We start from the raw sequence: 20,146 nt of genomic DNA, 5'->3' as shown, positions 1-20,146 counted from the left end.
GTCTTCAACCCTTCCCCTCAACAAAAATGTCTTCAACCCTAAACGCCACCGTAATATGCACTTGAAGGGACTTACCAGCGCCCGGACGTCCGGAACAGATGATCACATCCGGACGCCCCGCACATGCTGCTACCCCAGCCTGCTCACCCGTACATGCCGCTACGCTGTATCGTTGTTGTGTGTGCATGTCCGTCCCCCGTCTACCTCGTCCCACCTCGCACGTGAAACCCGCTCCCGTCCGCCTCGCCCTACCCCACACCCGCACCCTGGTTGCGCTCGTCACTCCTTCCCCCTGACCCCCTCCTCTCTCCTCGCGGCGGGACCCGGGAGCCCGGATGAGGACGAGCACGCCCCATCCGTAGGACCCCATGCGCGTCGTGCGCCCCATCTACCGGCCCTCGGCTCGCCGTGTACCTTCTTGCAGTATCCGGGCTGTGCCTCCATGACTCTCTGAACATACCTCTGAAACACGAAACACTTGCAACATGAAAACACTTGAATGCAACATAAATTTGAAGGAGATGAAATATTTGGAACATACACTTGCAACATATGTGTGAAACATATGCAACATCCAGATAAAACACTTGCAATATGAAATACTTACTGCAACATAAAAATAAAACAGCTGAAACATTTGGAACATACTCTTACAACATGTGTGAAACATATGCAACATCCAAATCAAAATGCTTACAACATGCCTCTAAAATACTTGCAGCATATGCAATATCCCGATCTACTTTTGCAGCATCTATATGAAATATTTGCAACATACCTCTGAAACACTTGAAACATATGTTTGCAACGTGCGATTTCAGCGCAACATCTTGCTGCTTGGGAATGGAGGCACGTCGGCGCATGGAGTTCATCGGTGTAGAGCTCGCCGGTGGCGCGGAGCTCGCTGCTCCGGTGGAGAAGGCTGCAGCGGGTCAGTGCGCTGGAGAAGCCTGCGGTGGAGAGGAAGACGGGCTGCATGCCATGCTCTGGCGCGGAGGAGATGCCGACCGGCGGAGCGAAGGCGCGATGGAGAGGGAGGCACGGTGGAGAGCGCCGTCGCCGAGGCGGCGTGGCGGAGCGCAGTCACAGAGCTATCACGGCACTACGTAGAGGTAAGTTTTTTTTTAGAACGATTGGACGAGCAGATAAGATGTTGTTGTTGGGCTGCGTTGCAGCCCACCATCGGCACCGTTCGGGCGGACGGACGTCCTATACCCAGCATTACCGATACCGGAATGTCTCGAGTCTTTAAACAAAAAAAAAAGACATCAGGATACAAGAAAATTTGGACTTGACTCATACACCAAATTAGATAATGGCCAATCCAATAACTGAGCCAATACATTACAAGGCGAAACAAACATGACCAAACGGTGCTGCCGATATACAGGTAGGCAAAACTTCCGTGCTCATTCATCCTAAAATGCTGTGCATGTATGTCATATATGTAGTGATGGAACCAATCACATGACACACACAAGATCATTACACAACCCAAGCCTTGTCGAAAATGGAAACAAGAGAGAAGTGGGGGCAGGGGGGTCTCGAACATTCGTGTCAGTAAACTACAGCTCTGGACATCATCAGCTTCCAGAGGTGTTACCAGTCCTTCCAGGAGATCCACCATGCTTGGATTCAGTCGCCACACCCTTTGCTTAAGGAGGACAAAAAATTAGAGTTGCCTGGAACTGTATATAAAAGAAAATGTATCACTTCTGTGCGCAAAAATGGATACAGAAAAAAAGAACAACAAGGACACTGTTATTACTTGAAGGTGGCAAGGGGAGATCCTGCGGTAGTGAAGTACGAAGCAAGATCTACATGCAGGTCATCATACATGCTCAGGAATGGATGGTCCTGCGTCGAAGACAACAGGAAGGGAAGGGTAAGATAAGTGGTTTAGTCTTGCAGACCATTCCTGAAATGACATGAAGATGTGAAGCTGTTTTTTTTTTGGCTTACCAATAAGGCTTGTGCTGATGACCTATCATTAGCATCCTTCTGGAGACTGAAAATCACAATGAAAACATATGCATCAGATAGTAACCTTCTCTGGACAGATTACATAGCTGGACAAATCTGCAGATAGAGTATACCAAGACAGAAACATATGATCCAAACTTTTTTGATATTACCTTCTATATGCTTTTCTGTGCATATGTAATATACAAAGCAGGCATTTTGACTTGAGCAATAAAACCGTGAACAAGAAATGCAAGCACCCCTATGATGGCATTTTAAAATAGGAGTAGATCAAAATTGCCAATGCCAAAATAATTGCTAACATGTCGAGTAGCTTAACCACAGGTAAGGGTGTCTATAGGCCAGCCAGAACTCCTGCCAGTTGTTTAAAAAAAAGGGCGTCTATAGGCAGCATTGGTATAGAGCAGTAAGATTACCATGCAGAAATGAACGCACAGAATTCTGGCGAAAACTGATCCGATGGTGCAGATGGTGGTGGTTGATCAACAACAGCTACGAGAAGTTCATAAAAGCTTTCACAAGGAGGAAATGGAAAGTTGCCGGTTGCACATTCCAGTATCACTAGTCCCAAACTCCAGATATCACTCAAAGAACCATGTTTCTTTCCATCGATTCTTTCTGGCTGTCAAGAACAGAAAAAATTGCTTTGGGCCATCAGAGCTAATAAAATACAATTTATTTCACTTCAAACTGGAAGACACATCTGTGAGCTGTAAATCTTGCACTAACCGCCATGTAGTTGCGTGTGCCAATAAATGTATCTCGTTGTCCAGAGGAGCTAGAAATAATGGCACTTACACCAAAGTCAGATATTTTTACTTCACCCCTATGATTTATCAATATATTTGATGGTTTCAGATCTCGGTGTATAATGCGCTTCTCGTTATGCAAGTATATCAGTCCTTTTAGTATCTGCACAAGAAAGGTGCAATTTCAATTATAAGGTTCATGTAATGATAGTGTAGCATTTTAATTTTAGCGGAAAGACTATTTGTAGCTTCTGCCACATGTCACTGGCCTGCTTACAGATAGCAGCAAGGTAGGCCTCTGGAATCGTTTTAACAGTCTTCAGGAAATCTGCAAGGGAGCCAACATCCATGTATTCCAAAACAATAGAAATGACGCCATTAAAATAGAAACACTGATAGAACACAACAACATATTGGCACTGCGTTGATAAGTTTATTTTCAACTCCTTGGCGATCTGTTTGCGTATTTTCTCATCAATATTTAGTTGAATAACCTGCAAACACAGTGGCAGACCGATCAAGGCAAAAACCATTTACAACAGTTAGGAAGATTACACAAAGTAGATACAATACAGAGATCATACTAAGACTCTTAACTGTAAAGAACCATAAATAAGCAGCATCAAAGAATGATTGCATCAGAAATACCTTCAGAGCAAAAAACTGGCCAGTAAATTTGTGGCGGACCAATTGCACATTTCCGCTGCTACCTTTCCCAATCACTTTTATAACATCTAGATCATCTAAGCTCAGGTGACTATCCAGTGGCTCTATAGGAGGAGCCTGAAGAACATTTTGAACAAGTCAGGAAAAAAATGTGGGAATAGTGTCAGAAATTTTTATAACAGATAAATAGAGAGTAAAACACCAACAATGGTATGAGAACATTTTCCCATTATAAGCAAGTGAATAGTCCCATTCAGAACAATTTCAGCTAACAGATACATATATAATTCCAGTAGGCCATAGCTCGTACAGATATTTATTGCTAGTGCCTTATTTGTGTCTCACTCATCAAATCGGAAAAGTTGTCAAGAAGCCACAAAGCTACATATCGTTTTCCATAAACTAGTATCTTAATTAGAATACCAATGGATGGCGGCCCAGTCATCAAATTGAAAAAGTCGTAAAAATGCCACAAGGCTACATATCGTTTTCCCCAAATCAGTATCTTGATTAGATAATTAGGGGACTGAAACGACAGCATATGCAGACATGCTGTTACGAAGCTTTTGTGAAGTGAAAAAAGCTAGTAGTGCAGAAACTTTGCCAAAAATATCTCCATGCTTGCCAGCTGCTTTATATTACCGTGAAGAAATATGGAAAAAAAATGCGACGTAATTATCACTAAGCAACGTCCAGATTCCCGGAGACAGGGTGTACGCGTACCAATTCCACGAACAAACAGAGCTTATTAAAATGTGAATTCAGAACACCTATCTCTACCTGACCTGACGAAACAATCATTCATATCTCAGCGCTCTCAAGAGAAACCAATACAAGAGCCAATTTTAGCTATCCCGATCCTACGATTTCCAGACGTATGACGCCAAGACGCGATTTTTAGTCCTGGGTGTGGGGCGGCTTACCTCGCCTCCCTCACTCTGCGAGACGATGCGGAGGCCGTCCTTGTTGACGTGCAGATCCCCGTCCTTGAACGTCCCGCTGTGCGTCCTGCCCGGAACCCAAAGGTTGATGAGCCCCAATAACCAAGGCCAGGCGATTAATCAGCAGAACAAGAAAAGAGCCGAGAAAGAAAGCAAAGGGGAAGCTGAAAGCTGAAAGCCTACAAGAATTTGCCGATGGTTGTCTCGTGGGACGGCAGCGTGAGCTTGATTGGCTTCCATGGCGTCGCCATCGGAAGTCCGGCGCCGGCGCCGGATTCCTCGCCGGAGCACGGAGGAGACGCGCGGGGGAAAGGAGGGGAGTGGACGGGCTGGTTGTGCAAAGCTGGTGGTCTCCTTCGGGAATCTGAAGTGGTTGGCACCTTCGGCCCAGCGCAGCACTGCAGCGCTTAACTGTCTCCAACGAACAACGAAGACGACCCTAAATAAAAGATTCGTTCATCCTTTAAAGCGCTAGACGACAAATAGTTCAATACATATTTTTAGTCTTCTTTAACCATAAGATCTAAAAAATAATTACTTCTATAAATAAATCTTCAGAAGAGAGGATACTTAGATTTAAGTTATTTCTCTTCTCACAAACAAAATAAGTCTTTTATATAGGTACTGCTACAACTATTATACTAAAGACTCATTTTAAGTTTAGGTTTCGCAACACTGTTGGATAAGCCTGGGCATTCGGGTTACCCGATTTTTTTGGGTCGGGTAATTCGGGTAATTCAAAATTCGGGTAATGAAAATTGCTACCCGATATTACTCCCGAAAAAACACTACCCGCAAATTCGGGTACCCGATAATTCGGGTTCGGGTTCGGGTATTACCCGATATACCCAAATTTACATAAAACAACAAACTACACTAAATTTCAGTAGCGATCTATACATAATTTCAGTAGCAATTTGTATAGAATTTCAATAGCAATTTGTAGAGAATAATATATTACAGTCACTCATTCAAATAGAGAGAATTATATTCTAATAAAGTGATAAGTTAAATGGTTCAGCTAACAACACATGATAAATACAAAGACAAAAACAAATCTTTGGGTAGTTCGGGTAGTTTGGGTACCGGAGGATATTACCTGAATTACCCAAACTAATTTCGAGTAATCAAAATCGCTATCCGAATTTGGAATCGGGTACCTCGGGTTCGGGTAATTCGGGTCCGGGTTCGGGTAATTCGGGTACGGGTAATGGGTATCGGGTATTTTGCCCCGGCTTACTGTTGGAGACCGCCTTCCTCTCCTCTCCTTTTGAGGCTCTGCTTTTTCTGAACTTGTGCTTACTTTTCCTCCTCTCTCCGTTATTCTCAAATCTGAAAGCACGACATAATTGGTGTCCGGCACGTGTGCTATCGAGTCAATGCCATTGAAAACCATGCCCAAAAGGACTGAAATGAAATCTAGACAAGGTTTCGGTGAAAATTGATGAGCCAACGAGAAGGACAAGGATTGTACATTTGTACAGGGTGAACATTGACCTCTGATTGTGGGCCCGGAGCTCCTTCTCGACTCTCTGTAAGCTGTATTTTTGAAGAGCTTTAGCTTTGAGAAATACTACGAACTAAATGGGTCCCTAATAAGCCGAGCAACATTAAGAGATGGAGTTTTTGTCTCCTTCTCTGCTAATCTTTTGAGAGAGAGGAATTATGAGAGTAGCACCTGTCCTGAGAAAATGGCTTGACTACTTGTCTACTTTTGCAAGACTAAAGGCCTGATGGTACCTCTCTACCTTATGTAGATCCTGGAAGCGTTAGTGTGCCCTCTGCCCTGGCATGGACGGCAGCAGATAGCTTTCGTGCCAATGACAGGCCTGCACCATAATCTCCAACCTCCGGAGTCCCGGATTGGGCGGCCCAGGGCGCCGCCGCCGCCGCCGTATCTACACTTATATAGAGCCCATGCACTGATGATTGGCAACATGTTGCTTTTTCTAATTCTCTACTAGTGCCCTGGAACATCAAACTGTGCAAGTGCAAGTGGTATGGTGCCGTCCCTCTCTTATCATTTCTGCAAGCGCCGAAATCGGAATGCCCCGTGGATGGATAGGCAAATAAAAAATTCATATGGGCACCCAAACCTAAAATAGATAACAAGAGACCTAAAATCAGTCTCAAACAGAGTATCTATACGGGAGATCTATTTTGAGTTGTCTGAGAGGCACAACCTAAATATGGACATCCTCTCTTCTGGAAACTTATTTACAGAAAAGATTCTCTTTTAGGTCTCGTTGGAGAAGATGCCGAATAAGTATTGAACCTTTTGCCTGTAGCGCTACCTAAAGGACGAATGAGTCTTGTATTTTAAATGTTGTTGTTGGAGATAGCCTAACCATGTGCCTGTAACGCTACCTAAAGGACGAATGAGTCTTGTATTTTGGATGCTGTCGTTGGAGATAGGCTAAGCATGGTTACCAGCGGCAACCAGCAAAAGGGACGGCCGGGCCGGACTGACCTCACAAGCAAAACGTCACCAAGCCACCGGAGACTGCTGACTGGCCACGGCAAACACGTTGGCACTTGGCGACGGATACGAGTAGCCTGGAAACTGCGGCCAGATTTTCCGCCACTCCCCGGACCACAAGACTCCGGCGAGTTTCCGGTCCAGAGTGACGGCGACGGCGGGGTGCGCCGGACAAGCAGGTCCTCCTCGCCGACCCGGGGTCGCCGCTGACCTCTCCGTCGTCCGCACGCCGCCTTCAGATTCGCACGGATGAGGAGCTGAGTGACCATGACATCTGGCGAAGGCTTTTGTGCCGGATGCTGAAGACTTGGATAGCAACTTGCTTATACTTGCATAAAAGAGTGACAGCTCTGAAGTCTGGACCTTGGTGGAGATAGTGGGATCAGATCGGCATCCACGACAAGGTGTCATCCTCATTTCTCAGAATACTTGAAGCTTTTGGCATTTACCTGCCGTCATGTACAGTGCTCACCACCAGTTAATATGTATGCCAATTATCGCTAGCATATTTTGATGGTAGCGAAAACAAAAATCTATGATAGAAAAGAAGGCACGAATGGGGCCAAACAAAGGCGCATTCCTCTCATTCCATGTGTTGGTGTCACAGGAGACTCCTGACAGTAGGCATCTTCATTTAACAGCTCACTAAAACAGTTTTACATACAGGCTGAATGGCTGATCATACACCATCTACGGTGCCCACTGCACAGGCTACACTGCTACCGCTTCCTATGATCCTGGGCGGCAGGCAAAGTGAAAGGGAACCTTGCGAATTGGATCTTAAGACAAGGGCTGTCAGGCTTCCGGTCATCAAAGCAGTATCCTGCAAAATAAAATGATCAGTCAGGTGGAAGTTCAGTCTCAGCAAACTTATCTGAAACTTGACTTGCTAAAAGAGGTAGGGTTACTGTCCCTTAACTGCTGGAAAGAAAACTATCCATGCACAGAAAGGATCTCAAAGGATTACATGAAGATAACTGCATGTATGTTTCATACCTCTGAAAGCTCATATTCAGACTATATTGTGCAAATAAAGAATATGCCTCCACTCCACTACAAGAATATGCAGAAAAAATGAAAACATGAACAAACCAAAGCCCAAAGGAAGTAGAATTGGAACCTTGTAACTCTTTCATAGGAACACGTGCACATTTTGCATTCTCAAACTCCACAAAGCACAGAACATAAGCCTTGTCACCACTCTGCAAGAAGCAGCACGAAAATAACATGCATAAAGTTGACTCAAAATAACACTAAAAGACGGCACTTGAAAATTCACCACCACTAATACAGTAATAAGTCACCAAAGTAAATAAGGGCTCTGTGCTTTTGTGATTACACAAAGAGCAGCAGATGTTAACGTCAGCACCTAAGAATTTGAAGAAATGGCCTAGAAAGAAATACATTAGAGTAGCGAACTTGACAGGGGTTTTACATACAATAAATATATTGCACTAGTACTTTCTTGTTCCATATATGTTCATTAAAAAATTGTTTTGTTTCCATGTAGGGAAAGAATATTTATTCCAGTGTATAAGCATTCACTTAGTACATGGTGAGTGATCTCAATGTCATCAAAAAACCACCGCAGATTTCATGAAGACCATATGAGTCTTGGACCCCCCATCCTCGAAATGCATGTTCTTTGCTTGGTTAGTAGTCAAGGAAAGATATTGCCAGCTGATGGGCTACTAGCCAGGGCAGGGCCCAAAAATATTTTTTCCCCATCATGCATACAATCCTTGGCCACAGCTTATCATCTGTGCTTAACTGCATTACTCCTAGATGTCTGGAATGCAGTAGCAGTCTAGATGCAAGCACCCTTCCTAGAATTCTAGAAAACAACCACACCGAGAGGAAATACCCCCAATTTGGTGGACTCACAATGTCATGGATGTATCCTCAGTGGCCATGAAGCACGAAATCAACTCTCTAAGAATGGCCACCTACTGGAAAGTAAAAACACTCTAAATTTGATGGACATGACAAAATGGATCTATGTCAAGTGGCCATGAAGTAATAAGGACAACCATCTACATAATATGGAAAGAGAGCAATCCAAGGATCTCTAATCTTTCAACAAATGGAAAAGGTTGTGACAGAACTCATTTGCCAAGTCAAGGATATCGCCAGGCTATGGGTAGAAATGGGTGCTAAGAAACTCAGATCTGTATCTGAGGACCCCTTGTGGCTTGTGCAGTGTCTTGTTTTTGTCTTCATAATCTGTACGCCCCTCTTAATCTAATAAATGCGGCTCTTTTGCTTTCAAAATGAGCACTATATAAACCATATCTTTAACATAAGCCAAGTTCAAATATATGAATTATGTGAAAATGCTCAGATTTGCAAGAGAATGGGCAAGTAGCATTCTAGCAAAGAAGAATTAAACCATTTTTCCAAGTGAGACGAGATGATGCATTGAAAAGGCAAGTACTTACACGTCTGGGCTCCTTGTGCACTACTCTGATGTCCTTGAAGCCAGGAAAAACACGGAACAAATCTTCCAGCAAAAGTCAAGGCTTGCAAAAAATGAAACTTACAAAGATGAGGAAATATGATGCAGAACAATACTAAGCGGGAAGGATACGAGCTACTTCTCTCCTTGTGCAATCAGTAGGAAGACAATCAACAAAAAGAATGTTGGATTCATCTTCTGAGGGCCCATCAAAGTTTGGAAGTGAGCTGTGGCGCTCAACATCTGGAATACTAGCACCAGTGCCTAGAGAAGAACTTCTCCCTACTACATCCGGTTCTTCTTTCAAAGGACTAGGTCCCAGTGCCCTGGCTGGAGCACGTCCACTCAGCACAGCCAAAGACGGGTCTTCCAAAGCACTAGACCCTCGTGCCATAGCTCCAACAGGTAGTCCAGTCAGGCCAGCCAAAGCAGGATTCATCACTCCTGCTGGACCATCGAAACCATACGCTCTTGGTTGCAACATTACCTGTAGAACAAAACTAAGTCATTTGTCAAATAAAGGTGGTTCCTTTCCTCTGAATCCTCCAAAAGCTGAGTTGTATTACATCGTTTCTAAGAACGTCTGGTCCACCCGGTAGAACAGAAGGTCTTGAAGTATAGTAAGATGCTACAGAGCCCTCGGGTGCAAGATAACTAGGATAACCAACTCGGGAATCTGCCAATCAAACGAAGTTAAGAAGTTTGCCAGTGAAAACAAAAAAACATGTCAATCAGTTCTAATCCAAGAACAAACATCATTGCAAAAATCAAGAACAAAAAAAGAAAAAGGAAGAGAAACAAAAAAAAACATGAAGAATGTCTCATTAAGGCATGAAATTGTATCAGAGTACTATATTCATCTTCACAGTGTATAACTCTGCCTGAAAAGTAGTCTTACAAATAACTAAATTAATAATTTACTCAAAACTTATCACTTATAAAAGTTATTTAGTAGCTAGATATAGCAATCGGATATCCAATGTCACTCACTCGGTCATCATGTCAAATATCTAGAAACAAAATATCCAACGGCTAACAAATTAATGTCTCATTGGTGTAGAGGCTGGGAGTAGTTCCATCACGTGAAAAAAGTCTTACACTACACATGAGGAAAATCGGTCTTCCACAGTACTATTGCAAATGTAAATCATAGACTCTTCTGGGCACTAGCTACAGCAGAATTGAATTTGTTCTACGAAGTTTCTGGGCGGACCGAGTAAAGGGCATGGGTTTACAAATACACACCCGATGTTTTTTGCAAAAATAAAATCGAAGTTAGTAGGCATAATAATACGTATACATGTATACGCACTTGTAATCAGATCAGATCCGAATACAAACAGAGTATAACAGACAAATAGCTTAGGGTAGTTAGGGTTTGGCTGCTCGGTTTCGCGCATCAGGACGGGAAGAGAAGGGGCGGGCGTACCTGATGGGTGTTCTTCGCCGGCGAAGGGCCTGCCGTAGGCCTCGGGAAGCGCGGAAGACCTGGCGTGGTACGGCGGCGGCGGTCTCCCATCCATCGCCGAGAGTGAGAGAGAGCTGGCTGCAGGCGGGGTGAGCCGAGTAAAAAGACAGGGCGAAACGTAAACGCAGTCCGGACTCCGGACCCTGTTTTGGACGTAGAAATTCGACTGGGCCTCGAATCGAGCAGGCCTGGATGTTACTTTGGTCTCATCCACGCAGCGTGTTTGGGCCAAGAGTCCAAAATATATAGCCTGTGAGGTTGTGACACTGCCTAGTTTTGGTAGTACTTAGCTAATAATTCACTTGATCAGTACACTAGTTTTTTTTTCTGGAATTGCATTAACAAGAAAGTTTATAATTTACAAGCGGTCTAGCCGCCACAGTGACTGAAGAGCGCTACATTGTGACCGGAAACAAACCAAGATGGACATCGGCTGCCTAAGCTAACGACCTGCAAGCGCAGCCAAGCCTACCGCGCCGGCCTCGATCCACCGATCGGCTTCAGCTCTGGTTATCTGGATCATCTCATTCATAGTGGATGGCGAGCTCCTGAAGCAGCGGGCGTTTCGTTCTTTCCAGACCTGCCATGAGATCAGCATGAACAAGCTGTCGAGACCTGCTCGCTGTTGGCCGGTCCAAAGTACGCGTAGCTGTCGCCACCGGCGTCTGATTGTTAGCTGTGGTTGCGGGGTCTGCTTTCCCAGAGCCTGAACATGAGGTGCCAAAGCTCCCTGGTGAAAGCACAGGATGCAGCGATATGGTCTACTGTCTCTTGCTCTTGATCACAGAGGAAACAATTGTCTCGCGCGTCCAAGCCGTGTCTTCTCCGGCGATCCGCTGTCCAATGCCGGCGACGGAATGCCAGCCACATGAAGATCTTAACCCTTAATGGCGCCCAGGTTTTCCAGATTAGTTGGTGACCCTCGAACTTGGTTGCCCCGGCGTGCAGCATGGTGTAGGCAGATTTGGTAGAGTAGCGGCCATCAGGTGTCCATCGCCAAATTGTCTTGTCTGGTTCACTGAGCTGAACATTGGTCATCATGTTCCGCAGTTCTATGTACTCGGCAATGGCCGTAGTAGTTCGCGCCCCTGTTATGCTTTGCACCCAGTTGTTGTCTGTCAATCCCTCTCTGATTGTTTGTCTTTGTCTGATTCTTAGTGAGACTAGTTGCGCGAGATATAGGGCAATGTCAGAGATGCAGTCACCATTCAGCCATCTATCTTCCCAAAACAGTGCTTGCCGGCAGTCGCCGATGGCTGTGAAAGTGGACGCCCTGAAGAATGCTTGTACCTCTGGTGCGGTGCTTATCGGCAGCTGGCTCCAAGCCCGGTCATGGTCGACCTTCTGTAACCAAAGCCACCGGGTTTGAAGGGCAAAGCCGGTTAATCTGAGATCACTGATACCTAGGCCGCCCAGATTGGTTAGTCTGCAGACAGGCAGAAGGCCATGCTACCATACATTTTCCTCTAACTGAATCATCCCGGCCTGCCCAGAGAAATTTTCTACATATAGAGTCAATTTCCTTGCGCGCCCAAGATGGCATGCTCTCGGCCATCAAAGCATAGATGGGATCAGTACACTGGTAGTCTAGTACTACATGTTTTCCGCTCTCAGATACATGCTACTATAAAAAATTAAAGAAATCTTCTTTGTATTGCATTGTGTTGCCGACTCCACTTTTTTAAAATAAAAGTTAGCATATTCCCTTTTTCTAAATTATTGTCTAATAGAAGGCTAAGGTATTTAGTGGAGCCTTCACAAATATGCTAGCAAGCTATAATGACCTTTATAGCGGAGCTAGGGCATTTAGCGTTTTCTCAAAAAAGATGCATATTATTGCTTGGCATTACTGAATTGCATCTGTCTTCGTTGCTGACTGTCGTATTCTTCCTTTTTGTTTCGGTGCTGGATTTTTTTTTCCGAAAATTGCTGGCTGGATTATGCCAGGCAAATATATTGATAGAGAACAGGAAACAATCAAAGTACAAGTGAAAAGTCCAAAATAACAAACCAATAGGCCCAAACGAGGGATTTAGGCCGTCAAGACAAAAGAGGTAAACGGCCTGATCCATAGGCAAAATTTCTCGTAATCGCTTGGCTCCCGCACTACACCATAGTTGAGCCTCTTCCTTGATCTTTGCAATTAACACTGTCGGCGATTTATATTGATGCTAAAAAATCCTTGCATTTTGCTCTCTCCAAAGCTCCCATGTGACGAGAAGCGTCATCGATCTTACTACTTAACATGGAGAAGCTGTTGACGTCCCAACCGTACGCCACTGCTGGACCACAGAGTCCATGTTGTTTCATCCTTCACAGCTAGGAAATTTTTCATGTGTCCAAGATCGTACTGCTTCCCATATTCGCTTTGAATAGCTGCAATGGGCGAAAAGATGGATGACCGATTCATTCGTGGACATGCATAATAATGGACAATATTGCTGGATTGCTTGTACTACCGTTTAGCACTGAGGCTGCTGCACATACGCATAGGGGACAGCCATGACTTATGCTGATTTGACTTATAGGTCATCTACCGTTTAGCATTGAAGTCACTCTTGGTACCTCATAGTCATTGTTCATAGACCGTGTTCGCTTGAACTACTTCAGTAGTATTTTTTAGTGAACGAACAGTATTTTCTTCTCGCAACAAATCAGCATAGGTTAAATTTCAGCGAAACGAAGAGGGCCGTAGTTCACAACCATCATTGCCTCTATGCACACCATCATCACGCTGGCACAAAAAAGGTTCAGATCTCAAAGCATGGCCTCGTAGAATATAGAGGGGAGAACCGGAGATGCTAGGTTTCATGAGCATGCCTATACACCATGTATAAATAGGCTACATTTGGACGAACAGAAATTTGATTGGGTCTCGTTCAGCATGTTCGCTTGTTGGTTTCAGCCAGGGTTTATCAGCCAGCCAACAGTGTTTTCCTCTCACAACAAACCAGCACCAGCCGGGCTTATCAGCCTAGAAACCAACCAGCGAACGGGCTGATTACTTGGTAGGTCGGTTGATTGCACATTTAACCACTAAGTTAAGTCACCGCTAAAGTTTTAGCATTGCTAAGACTAACTCCAACAAAGAGGACCCAAATACAACACCCATTTGGTATTATAGGTCATCTACAGTAAAAAAAACCACGGACCCAAATATCTCCTCTCCAACAGGCAGACCCAAATCCACGCCCACCCACCGCCGCTCCCCTCCTGCTGGGCCGCATGACGCTGCGTGAGAAGGCAGCGCAGATGGCCCAGATCGAGCGCACCATCGCGACGCCGCGCGCCCTCACGGACCTCGGGGCCGGCAGCGTCCTCAACGCCGGGGGAAGCACGCCCCGCGACCGAGCCTCCCCCGCGCGACTGGGCCACCATGGTCGACGGCATGCAGCGCCTCGCTCTCTCCTCCCGCCTCTGCGTCCCCATCCAGCGTGGCGGCGCGCCCGGCTGGGCCTCGGCGGCGGCTAGCCCCCTCCTCGCCCCTCTCCTCCTCCTCTCTCTCTCTCTCTCTCTCTCTCTCTCTCTCTCTCTCTCTCTCTCTCTCTCTCGCACCCCCCCCCACCAGCCCCCCGCGGTGCTCACGCCGGCGCTCCGGTGCGGCCAGGCCTCGGCGGTGTCCGCAGCCGCGACCGAGCGTCCACGGTGCCCGCCCCCCGGCATAGGCGCGGGAGCCCCTTCCTCGGCCGGCGGCGCTAGGGCGAGCGCGCCCCCTGGCGGCGGCCCTGGGCGAGCGCCCCCTCCCCTGGCGCGGCGGCGCCCACCACCATGGGCGCAAGATTTTTGCGTCGTCTCTCCTCGATGACGCTTTTTTGCGTTCTTGCCGGCGTCGTACCCAAAATGGGTTCCTTGAATGGGTCTTCTGTTGGAGCGTGATTTTGATATGCAAAAGTACTGTGCGACGCCGATTTTGCGTTTGCGGCTCCTTATTGGAGACAGTCTAATGTTCGAAATAGCGCTCATAGCGGTAATATATGTAGTATTTTCAGCGACACCTAGTCCATAGCGCGCACTATAACCCAGTATTTGCAACACTAGTTTTATCATAAGTTGAGTCTCTCTAATTTTAACCAAATTTATATAAAAATATCAACATCTATACCCCACCCAATTAGTTTCATCAACTCACCATGCAATCTCTTGAGAGTGTACTTATTTGAAGTTGTAGATGGTATAATATATTTTTTTATTAAAAAAACTTTGTCATGAAAGTAAAAAAAAGTTGAACTTAGAATAAATCTAAAGTGAACTGTAATTTTGAATGGAAAGAATATTTTTATTAATAGGAACTGAATGTACTTATAGCATGAGATTCGGCAGAATGTACTTATAGCATGAGACTTTGGGGCTACTGTAGCACCTTCGTTTTTATTTGGCAAATAGTGTCCAAACATTGACTAATTAGACTTAAAACGTTCGTCTCGCAATTTCCCACCAAACTGTGCAATTAGTTTTTCTTTTCGTCTACATTTAATGCTCCATGCACGGGCCGCAAACATTCGATGTGACAGGTACTGTAGCAACTTTTTGGATTTTGGGGTGGAACTAAACAAGGGCTGAAGTTGGGGGAAAGAATAGGAACAAGACAACTGGTGGACCCCAATGAAATCCTTCTCCTGCAATCTTCGCCTGAGCACGCTGCACGCCTGACGGCCGCTCCACACTCACCCTCGTGATGCTCGCCAGCAACCGCAGGCCCTCCGCCGTCCGCCGCTTCCCCCCGGGCTGCGGCCGCCCCCACAACGTGGCGGCGGGGCCTCCGCCGTACCACCGACTTCCAACCACCGCCGCCGCCGCCGCCGAAACTAAACCCACACTCCCGAACCCCTCCGCGCGCGCGGCCACCAATACCGCCCCACCATCGGCAAGACGAACCCTCCCGGCAACCGCCTCCTTCGGGTCCCAGGCGCCCAATCGTGGCGTGGGGAACGGAAGGAAGGCCGCGACAGCGGTGAGCGTTCCCCGCGTCTCGGCCGTCAGGAGGTACCCGCCGGGCTGCGGGCGAGGCGTCGCCTTGTCCAAGTCCAAGACGACCGATTCGGATGGTGAAGTGGAGAGTGAGGACGGCGCGGCTAAGCCGTCGGCAGTGGTGGGCAATGGTGACCCCAAGGCGAGAGCTTGTGACGGGGAGGTTATGCTACGCGCGTCTGCGCTTGATGGTGCGGAGTTCAATTACAATGGTGGGATGACGAACGGAGGCGATGGTGACGCTGGTGCACAGGAGGAAGGTGGTGAGAAGCCTTGGGAGGTGACTGGCCTCATGGCGGTGCCGTTCTTCCCATGGGCGCAGCATGAGAGGAGGTCGCAGAGGGCCAGCGGCTGAAGGCCTGAACCTGCCGTAAAGCATGTGCGAAACGTGGCCATTGGTTTGCTTGACAGGTAGCATATATGTTGGACCATTTGCTGATGGTACGTGTCTTTTTGGATGATGATGATGATCCTATTGACAGTGAAGGATTTGCTCACTTCTACTTTAGTTATAGATGCAGCATCAGATGCTTTGTTTCATTAGTTGTCAAAATTATCCTATCCTGCATTCAGAATCGCAGAATTTAATTATTGATGGATGAGTTGTTTCATTAGTTAGTCAGTTACGTATTTGTTGAGCAGTTAGTAACAGTGGATGAGTAGTGGAACCTACCTTGCAGAGAACAGTGGAAGGCTCTCTGTTGTCTGCTGACCGCTGTAGTTTTCAGATCCCAGGATTGCAGCCTTAAGCTACCCAGTGAAACACCCTTTGTGTTTAATCTTCATTATGGCAAATATCCGGTATAGGATAGTCCAATTTTTCTCTTATGAGTGCATAATTTGAAGTAACCGGATGAGCAAGCTAGCTTATGTTATGCATTTTATATAGTTTCTGTAGGCTTTCCGAGTTTACTGAACCTTATATGGTCAGGTAATCTTGCACCTCAAAGTACAATGCAAAGCATTTCAATAATGATTGTGGCAGTTGAATGCTCTTCATGTTGACTCATTGTTTTATAAGGAAAGGATGTCTCCATTCTTGTATGTTTCATGATGGTAGCTGCACTATCGCTGTTTGCACAAATGTTCTGTTCTTCGTATTTAAGAGTTAATGGATCCTGTGAGAGTTTAACTCGTCTTGTTATGAATAAATGCCAATTATGATGAAACCTGCACAACTGTTTCATAACTCAGTCTATGATGAATGATCTTTCCTGTTTCCCCTTCTTTTCTGTTCAATGTACTGAACTGTATTGCGCCGTTTTAAAAGAAATTAAGAAGGTTGTCTTGTTGTAGAAATATGAATATGCCGATGTGACATCCAACTATTTTTTCTGCTAATTAAACATTGTCATGTATGTCCCTTTTCATATTCGTTGTTCCACGTGGGATGATTTGAACAGTTGATTCAGTTACCCGTCTCTATGCTTAAACCTGTCTTGCCTGTTACCTTAGCTTTTACCTATCTCAGTTCTGAACTCTGAATATTTGCTAGCTCATATGATTATCCTCTCTTTTCTTATTTTCTTAAGTTCTCATTATTCTTTTTTATTCTATTATATTATTTTTCTTTTGTGGTTGGAGCACCGCTGCATTGTAGTTGACTAAACCAATTAGTACCCTAATTAAACATTTATTATTAGAATATTTTTTCCCTCAAGAGGAACTTAATAACTTTACTATATATGGATAGTGTAAAAAGGGCAGACCCAGTGCCGGAGGCTCCACATAAGTGGGGTCTGGGGAAGGGAAAAACCGAGGCAAGCCTTCCCCTCGTAAAATCTGCTTCGAACCCGCGACCTGGTGACTCAGTGAGACAGCTCTCGCCATTGCACCAGGCCTGCCCTTCTAAATATGGATAGTGTGCAGTAAATTATATACAGAGATTAAGAAGTGTTTCTTTTCTTTTGTTAGTATTCTCAGGCATAGTCTTCCAATCAAACATAAATTCATTCAACTCGCCTAACCAGTTAAAAGTCATCAATTTTATTGGCAACTCTCAGGTAATACCTTTTGCCATTCAAATCATCCAGGCTAGCTTTTAACCAAACATGCCCTCAGCATCCAAGAGTTCCCCTATTCATCCCCTAGTGCTAAAATTAAGATTTCTGTAACAAAGGCACTCTCTAACAGTCCCCCCTATTCAACATCCTATATTTAGTGTCATACTAAATTTTCTGTAAAAAAAGGGCGTACCCAGTGCAAAGAGCTCCCGCTCTGTGCGGGGTCTGTGGAAGGGTGTTAGTGGCAAGCCTTACCCTCACATGTGCAATGCGAGGAGACTACGACTCGAACCCGTGACCTTCCAGTCACAGACGGTAAGGCTCTACCACTTGCACCAGGCCCCTCTCAATTTTGACATGTCATGTCGTCCACCCTGTATATTATTTGATTTGAGATAGGGTAACTATTAGAGAAGAGAAATATTTAGAGGGGATTTTTTTGTTAGAATGTACCCTACATGCAGTGGCGGATGCACGATGCGGGATAAGAGGGGGGCTAAAACAATGGAGATGTTGATTTGCATGAAGATTTAATAGTGAAATCAAACTTTTGCTACAGTAATTAGGCTTGAAATCAAGCCATTAGGGGGGCTGGAGCCCCCCCAGCCCCCCCTTTGGATCCGCCGCTGCCTACATGAGGATTTAGGAGAATTAAGTTTAGGGTAACTCCTAGAGGTGCTCTTAGTAGCGTTTGGTTGGGAGTCAAGGTGGAGTGGGACGGTCCTGTCTCTGATTTATGGGACGGGACGGGGACAGGATGGCTCCATTTTCTGTTTGGTTGACGAGGGACGGGATCGACCCATTTTGTGTTTGGTTCAGAGACATAAAAAGTGGGATGAGCTGCCAACAAGTGGGACCCATTTGTAAGTTTTTTTTCTTTTTTTTATCTTTTTCCTTCTCTTCACCTTATCTCTTCCTCTCTCTCTCTCTCCTTATCTCTTCCTCCCGACGCCCACCGCCATGGGCCTCCTCTGCCCTGAGCTCGACAGCGAGCCACTGAGCGCTTCCTCCACCGGCGAGCTCAGCCACACGGCACAAGGCCGGATCTCGCCCGCGCGCTCGCAGGGTTGGCCCACGCGGTGGCGCCGAACCTCGCTCACTCTTCCTCTTCCTCCCCCTGCTCCGCCGGGCCTACGCGCGCCGCCGCCTCTTCCTCACCCGCGTGGCATGGCTGGCGGCAGAGATGAACCGCGCGGCATGGCCAGCGCCGGAGCTCACCCACATGCGCCACCTCTCGTTGCCCGCGCTCGTCTTCCCCGTCGTGGCTGATCCCAGGGAGGACGACTCTGTCCGTCCAAAAAACAGGGATGGGAGTCACGACATCAACTGAGAATATTCCCAGGTAGGACGACGGTAGGACGGCCTCACCTCTCAACCAAACAGCTCCAAAGTAGTATCACCCCCCTCCCATCCCACCCTATGCCACCAACCAAACATTACTAACTCAGCTCTACCTTGCTTCTCATAGTTGTACGTGTTCCATTTCTTTCATTTACATCAGCTGAAGTTCGTTTCCAAAAAATAGCTGTCACCGTTAACTCCTGTCGTTCATTGATCATTAAACTAAGCTACATGTTTTTTTAATGACCTGACAGGAACAACCAACTTGGGTAGAGTTTTTAATGTTGAAAATAAGTGAAACAAAACGTTTATATATGTATACATTTCACCTGATCTTGTTGTCCTCAGTCCTCACTAGCTTTATTCTGTCATGTTTATACCAGTTTGCCTAATTTTACACAGAAGTTTTGAGCTTTTCTTCTCTATAATAGGTTATAGTACATCTTGAAGCCTAGTGTTGGTACATCCATGGTTTTTATTTGATACAGATGGAACGGATGAACCAATGCAGGTCGTTGATGTCTCCGTAGTACTTTGATGTTAATTACAGCACATCTGATAAATTCGGCGTCCTATCGCCCAGAGAACTTCAGAAGTAATGTGATGAGCACATATAGTGCCAGCTAGTATCATATAGTGGACAGGAGGGCAGCCATTTAAAGCCATGGCATCTACAAAAATACAGGTATATGTCAAAATCAGGCATGCTCCTTGTTTGGTATAACGGTATAGGCTCATCTTAGCTTCGAGGAAAACGGGCCATGTTGTTAGCTGTTTCTATGAAAGCTCTTGGTGCATCCATGCATCTTAGGCACCGTTTGGATGCCGATTTTTTTGGCGAAATGCTACTGTAGCATTTTCGTTGTTATTTGGTAAATAGTGTCCCATCATAGTCTAATTAGGCTTAAAAGATTCGTCTCGTGGATTTCGTCTAAACTGTGTAATTAGTTTTATTTTTTATTTATATTTAATGTTTCATGCATGCGTCAAAGATTCGATGTGACGGGAGTCTTGAAAAATTTGACGTTTTGGAGGGGAACTAAACAGACCCTTAGAAAGTTAGAATAGTAATAGTATGCACTGTACAAGACCA

At 45.7% G+C, this 20,146-nt stretch overlaps 2 protein-coding genes across 5 annotated transcripts; both read right to left on the bottom strand.

The window, feature by feature from the left end:
- Nucleotides 1-1,492: 1,492 nt before the first annotated feature.
- Nucleotides 1,493-4,736, bottom strand: LOC136527530 (mitogen-activated protein kinase kinase SIPKK-like). Of its 2 annotated transcripts, none has more exons than XM_066520292.1 (9): nt 4,523-4,736; nt 4,322-4,406; nt 3,381-3,515; nt 3,002-3,226; nt 2,713-2,895; nt 2,400-2,605; nt 1,963-2,008; nt 1,769-1,857; nt 1,493-1,654 (listed from the first exon to the last, which is right to left on the bottom strand). In XM_066520292.1, the coding sequence occupies exons 1-9, from the start codon at nt 4,588-4,590 to the stop codon at nt 1,636-1,638; spliced, it is 1,056 nt and encodes a 351-aa protein (XP_066376389.1). In that variant the 5' UTR covers nt 4,591-4,736; the 3' UTR covers nt 1,493-1,635. The 2 variants fall into 2 exon arrangements, with proteins under 2 accessions (XP_066376389.1, XP_066376390.1); XM_066520293.1 differs by having other exon boundaries at nt 1,512-1,688.
- A 2,013-nt stretch (nt 4,737-6,749) lies between these two features.
- On the bottom strand, nt 6,750-10,853 carry LOC136528336 (RNA-binding protein 2-like). 3 transcript variants are annotated; one of them, XM_066521287.1, is made up of 7 exons: nt 10,703-10,853; nt 9,840-9,949; nt 9,406-9,760; nt 9,257-9,318; nt 7,939-8,020; nt 7,815-7,871; nt 7,518-7,641 (listed from the first exon to the last, which is right to left on the bottom strand). In XM_066521287.1, exons 1-6 carry the CDS (start codon nt 10,794-10,796, stop codon nt 7,831-7,833), a joined length of 744 nt encoding a protein of 247 aa, XP_066377384.1. In that variant the 5' UTR covers nt 10,797-10,853; the 3' UTR covers nt 7,518-7,641; nt 7,815-7,830. The 3 variants fall into 3 exon arrangements, with proteins under 3 accessions (XP_066377382.1, XP_066377383.1, XP_066377384.1); XM_066521285.1 differs by lacking the exon at nt 7,815-7,871 and having other exon boundaries at nt 6,750-7,641; XM_066521286.1 differs by lacking the exons at nt 7,815-7,871; nt 7,939-8,020 and having other exon boundaries at nt 6,750-7,641.
- Between the last annotated feature and the right edge of the window lie 9,293 nt (nt 10,854-20,146).

This window comes from Miscanthus floridulus, chromosome 19, assembly GCF_019320115.1.
Source record: "Miscanthus floridulus cultivar M001 chromosome 19, ASM1932011v1, whole genome shotgun sequence".
Lineage (NCBI taxonomy): Eukaryota > Viridiplantae > Streptophyta > Magnoliopsida > Poales > Poaceae > Miscanthus > Miscanthus floridulus.
The sequence above is the reverse complement of the archived record's forward strand: the minus strand, read 5'-3'. Positions and strand labels throughout refer to the sequence as shown.

Coding starts and splice junctions, on each gene's coding strand:
- LOC136527530 (XM_066520292.1), bottom strand. CDS start 4,590: ATGGCGACGCCATGGAAGCCAATCAAGCTCACGCTGCCGTCCCACGAG. Junction 3,516..4,321: donor CGCAGAGTGAGGGAGGCGAG/GTAAGCCGCCCC, acceptor AATGTTCTTCAG/GCTCCTCCTATAGAGCCACT. Junction 2,606..2,712: donor GCACACGCAACTACATGGCG/GTTAGTGCAAGA, acceptor TGTTCTTGACAG/CCAGAAAGAATCGATGGAAA.
- LOC136528336 (XM_066521285.1), bottom strand. CDS start 10,796: ATGGATGGGAGACCGCCGCCGCCGTACCACGCCAGGTCTTCCGCGCTT. Junction 9,950..10,702: donor CGGCGAAGAACACCCATCAG/GTACGCCCGCCC, acceptor TTTGATTGGCAG/ATTCCCGAGTTGGTTATCCT. Junction 7,642..7,938: donor TCCTATGAAAGAGTTACAAG/GTTCCAATTCTA, acceptor TTTATTTTGCAG/GATACTGCTTTGATGACCGG.